This window comes from Aspergillus niger, assembly GCF_000002855.4.
Source record: "Aspergillus niger supercontig An08".
Classification (NCBI taxonomy): domain Eukaryota; kingdom Fungi; phylum Ascomycota; class Eurotiomycetes; order Eurotiales; family Aspergillaceae; genus Aspergillus; species Aspergillus niger.
Genome location: NT_166524.1, coordinates 1,850,996 through 1,855,309, shown reverse-complemented (window position 1 = coordinate 1,855,309; position 4,314 = coordinate 1,850,996). Strand labels below are relative to the sequence as shown.

The 4,314-nt window shown below is 49.0% G+C and overlaps 3 protein-coding genes across 3 annotated transcripts; 1 reads left to right on the top strand and 2 right to left on the bottom strand.

The window, feature by feature from the left end:
- Window positions 1–872: 872 nt before the first annotated feature.
- On the bottom strand, window positions 873–3,067 carry An08g07770 (uncharacterized protein; the record flags this gene model as incomplete). The annotated part of the gene is made up of 9 exons (XM_001392857.1): window positions 873–1,107; window positions 1,167–1,419; window positions 1,469–1,605; window positions 1,660–1,928; window positions 1,983–2,169; window positions 2,217–2,292; window positions 2,340–2,435; window positions 2,493–2,732; window positions 2,809–3,067. 9 exons carry the CDS (start codon window positions 3,065–3,067, stop codon window positions 873–875), a joined length of 1,752 nt encoding a protein of 583 aa, XP_001392894.1.
- Window positions 3,068–3,563: 496 nt separating this feature from the next.
- On the top strand, window positions 3,564–3,811 carry An08g07760 (hypothetical protein; the record flags this gene model as incomplete). The annotated part of the gene is made up of 2 exons (XM_059749202.1): window positions 3,564–3,703; window positions 3,787–3,811. 2 exons carry the CDS (start codon window positions 3,564–3,566, stop codon window positions 3,809–3,811), a joined length of 165 nt encoding a protein of 54 aa, XP_059601221.1.
- Window positions 3,812–4,022: 211 nt separating this feature from the next.
- Window positions 4,023–4,304, bottom strand: An08g07750 (hypothetical protein [truncated ORF]; the record flags this gene model as incomplete). Its single annotated transcript, XM_059749201.1, has 1 exon — window positions 4,023–4,304. A coding segment is annotated over one exon (282 nt), but the record flags the coding sequence as incomplete, so codon positions are not given.
- Window positions 4,305–4,314: the final 10 nt, after the last annotated feature.

The following is a 4,314-nucleotide window of genomic DNA, read 5'->3' as shown; positions in this document are numbered from 1 at the left end:
TTGTATGGTTCGCTGAATTGGTTTTTTGTTAGATATGGAGGATGTGATGGTAGATATTATAGATCCTCCGTAATAAATAATGATTATGATGACATTGTATCTAATAGCTGAAGATTAGTTAAGCAATGACTGGACTAGAAACAGTAAGTATAGACAACCTAACATACTTGAACCCGAACCTCCCAACTCTTTTGACTAGTAGTTTACTGATATACCCCTAGACCAAAGGTACGCCAACCCATGCCAACCCTCAATAGTACAACAACCCAAAAAACCCACACTCAATCCCCCACTACCCTCCCCATAATCCTCTCCAACCAATTCGCACACTTCACATACACCGTCAGCCCCCTCTTCAATAAACCTACAACACTTCTCCAACATCAGCTTCAAATCCCCAATTCAACTGCCCGGGATGGATCCTCATCCTCATCCCCCTCCAACTTCTCCTCCATGGTCCCCAAATCCATCGGCTGTTCAATCACTCGGCACTTCGTCTCTATTCACCGAACTCAGACACGGCCACGCCTGCTTATGATTCCTGATCTGGTTCAGGAACCGTCGCACTTCGTTGAATTGCGGACAGTGGCGTTCGGTGTTCGCGCGAGAGTTGGTTTATTGCTGGGGACCAGCCTGTTGCGAGGATGGCGGGGATGGAGAGGGGGTGGCTTATGGGGTACTATTTTAGTAGTAGTGTTGGGTTTGGTGTCCCGCCTTCGTAATCTTGGATATATTTCACAATATACATACTAATTACTGCGATACTTCATAGATATTTGGATCGTATTTAAGCTATACACCAGTACATATTGATGGTTGCCCCTGAACAGATATCTCATTTTTGTGCACAATTCTATACTACCCTTTCCAGCTTAAGCTGTTTCCTCCGTCTTCGTTACAACCTCAGTAGTGTGATGCCTCCTCCTCAGTCTCCCTGAAGCATCATGCTCCTGATCCCATTCCTCCACCTGCGACTTCGGCACCTTGACCAATTTATGCGCAGTTGCATCACCGCCAACATTGATGATTGTCTGGCGAAGCTCGTACCCGCCTATGCGAGGGAGAACCTTGATCCAGAGGTAATAGTAAACTCCGCAAGCGGCGATACTATCCAAATCATTATCATCAGCGTTGCTGTTCGAAAGCGATGACATGGGTTGACTCACATTGCAATCCCTACAACACAGTACGTCGCATACCAGAAGCTGACGTCTCCGCCATCTGCTCCGGTGCTCGGCGGATACCATGGCGCAACCAGCATATACAGACTTGAGAGAATGGCAAAGTAGACGGATACAGTCCAGGCTCTGTAGCCAGATGGAGGGAAGTTGAGTCGCTGGCGCCGGTGTCGAGTGATAAGAATACCTGTTGCCAGGAGGAAGTTGAAGGCATTGGAAGGATAAATGCTCAAGTCGACGACTACCGCACAGGTTAGATATGTGCAAAAGGTTAGGGATTGGGCACATACTGAAGTTGAAGGCATCTCCGGCTGGAGGCGCGATAATCATGATGATTGTGAGTGCCCATTTGATGAAGTAGGGTCCTAGGGGCGTTCCGAAGGGACGAGTCGAGGTCCAGAATTTTGTGAAGGGAAGAACACCTTGTCTGTACCAGACGCATGTTAGAATGACAGTGGCAGAGACGGTGGAAACGACATACCGTCCGCATTCCCGCAACATACGGGACTGACCGATCAACACGGCAAGAAGGTTACCCAGCGCGCTGAGACAGACCAAGACATTCAATGCCCTAGAAGCCCCGGATGTGCCAAAGACCTTTTCGAAGAAGAGACTCGCTGCTGTGACATTCGAGTTGAGGATTTCCTCTTTGCTCGCAGCAGAAAAGTAAGCAATGTTGGCCAGGATGTAGAGCACGGCCGTAAGTAGGAGGGCGACTGGAGCACTCCAACGAAGAGTCTTGACAGGATTCTGTGATATTACGTGTTAGTGCAGTAGCAACAGAAATGAAGGAGGGAAGCCTACCTTAACCTCATTGACAACGTTGCAGGCATTCTCGTACCCGGCATACGAAAACATCACTTTGACCAAGGCGTTGGTCGCCCCGTACACAGATGCGCCCGATGTGCCTGAAAAGGCATCGCGGAAGTTGACCAAAGGATCCTTCACTGGGGTATGGCCTCCCAAGACGACGAGGCCAGCGATACCAATACTGCTTCGTCAGTATCGATAGACCAGAGAGATGCGCAGGACACGTACAAGATCAAAGTGACTAGCTTGACGACACCGATAGCATTGGCCACCCAAAGAGACCATTTAGTGTTGAAAGCCAGCACTGGCATGAATCAGTCCAGTCCACAGTATCATCCAAGTGAAACATACTCAGCACAGCCACGGTATATGCCGCCACAGCAACACCTTTCTCTTTCCATGCGGTTGTCTCCGCATCCGCAAGCTTGAACAGATACTCCGCAAGTACTGTATGTAGAGACAACATTAGCTTTGTAGTCTATTGGCTTGACACAAGCATCATACCAACAGCATTGCTGCTACTGAATGAAAACAGCACAGTCTGCATCGCAAACACCGTCGGGAAAAAGTATCTCGGTCTGGGATATGCCTGCTCCAGATATACAACTTCTGAGCCAGACCGACTGGGAAAGTATGACACGAATTCCATATACACGGAGAGCATGCTCGCCGCCATAAAGAAGCCGATAACCCAGTAAAAGAGACTCAGACCGACAGATCCGGCACCCTCGAGGACAGTAGATGCTTGATTCAAGCAGTTAGCATTGCCGTCCTCATCCAAAGCATAATCAGCCTTGAGAATGTTGGTAGAAGTACTCACGAGTCGAAAAAACACCCGTACCAATCATCTTACTCAGGTTCAAGAATATAACCGTCACCGCACCTACCGAGTATCCCAGGGGTGATTTGGACTCGATCGGAGCACCACTCGCCTCCTGGTACGTGCGCTTGGAAGAGTTGGCGCCCCCATCGACAGTATACTGCAGATTGCCATCGTCAATAACGCTGAAGGTATCGCTGGACTGCTCCGAGGTCACGCCAGCTTCCTCTGCTTTCGTGGTGAAGGGTAAGAAGCCCATTGTGCAGGGGTGCGTGTCGAAAAGTTAAATCCCCAAACTTTCATATTCATGATTTTGAGATACCGTACAGCTCTAATATAGCTCTTGCGATGTAGGGAACCTGGAAAGACGAGGTGGTACCTGCACGATGCTCATTGCGGGATGCAATGGCGTGATTCTTGCCGGCGATTATCTTGCATGTTTGGGGTGAAGATGACATGATAAGCTGGATGAGGTGCTTTATTAGCTTCCGAGTTGCGGGGAAAAGGCAAGGGGAGTATTATGTATTTCGGTTGTTGTCGTTGGACAGAAGGAATGTGCCTGGTCGTTGTGTTGAGTGGGTGAAAACTATATCTGCAAGTGTAATTTGGTTGAGATCAAGAAGAACCACGGTAGCAAATTGGCTGACCTTGGTAGTGGCAGGAGAGTAAGTGCATAATGGCAGAGTACATCATCCAGGAAATGTGGAAATATGCTAGTTCAGTAGCTGAAGTCAAGTGTACCGAGGGAGGAGAAGATGGAGGGAGGGAGAAGAGAGGAGAGCGATTGCACGATTGCCCGCAGCGATGACAGCATCTGGCCCGGCCCCTGTGCAGCCACTAAATCTGCCCAGGTGTTGCCAGCTCGACCTATCCCTTGTCGGTTGGCATCTGTCAGGTTGCATTAGTCTGATCCGATCGGCAAAATAACAAATGTCTGATGTTCTTTGTCCTGGTTTCTCGTAACGAGCTATGGTGCAGGCACTCGGCTTCTGTTGCTAGTTGAAAGGTAATAGCCACCCATCACTTACCATTATTTGGTGCCATTCAATGCTTCGAAGATAACGCTAGATATGAGTATAATAGTGTAATATTAATTCAAAAGTCTAGAATAATATGACAAGATAAATCAGACAGACCCAGAACAAAGCAACTACCGCTGATACTTGTAGGGAACACTCGTATAGTCTAGATATCCATCAGCGAACGCCAGTGCCTCATATTCTCGATGCGCACGTTGGATAATTGACCAAGCAGTGAGGGTACTTCCCCATGTCTTGCTCCACATCCCGGATACACTCCACCGCTACCGTATACAAAGACCCGCGACGAATGGCATCATACGCGATGCCAACCACGTCGCCCATCGTAGGGAGGGGCGGTGGCGTCGCTTCACCGTCTGGTGTCTTGGCCGAGTCGCTCGGGCGCCAGAGTGTGCCCTCGACTATGAACGGAAGCTTTAAGTTCTGTCGGACATGGGTGTACATCTTCCGCGACGCCTCCCAAGGT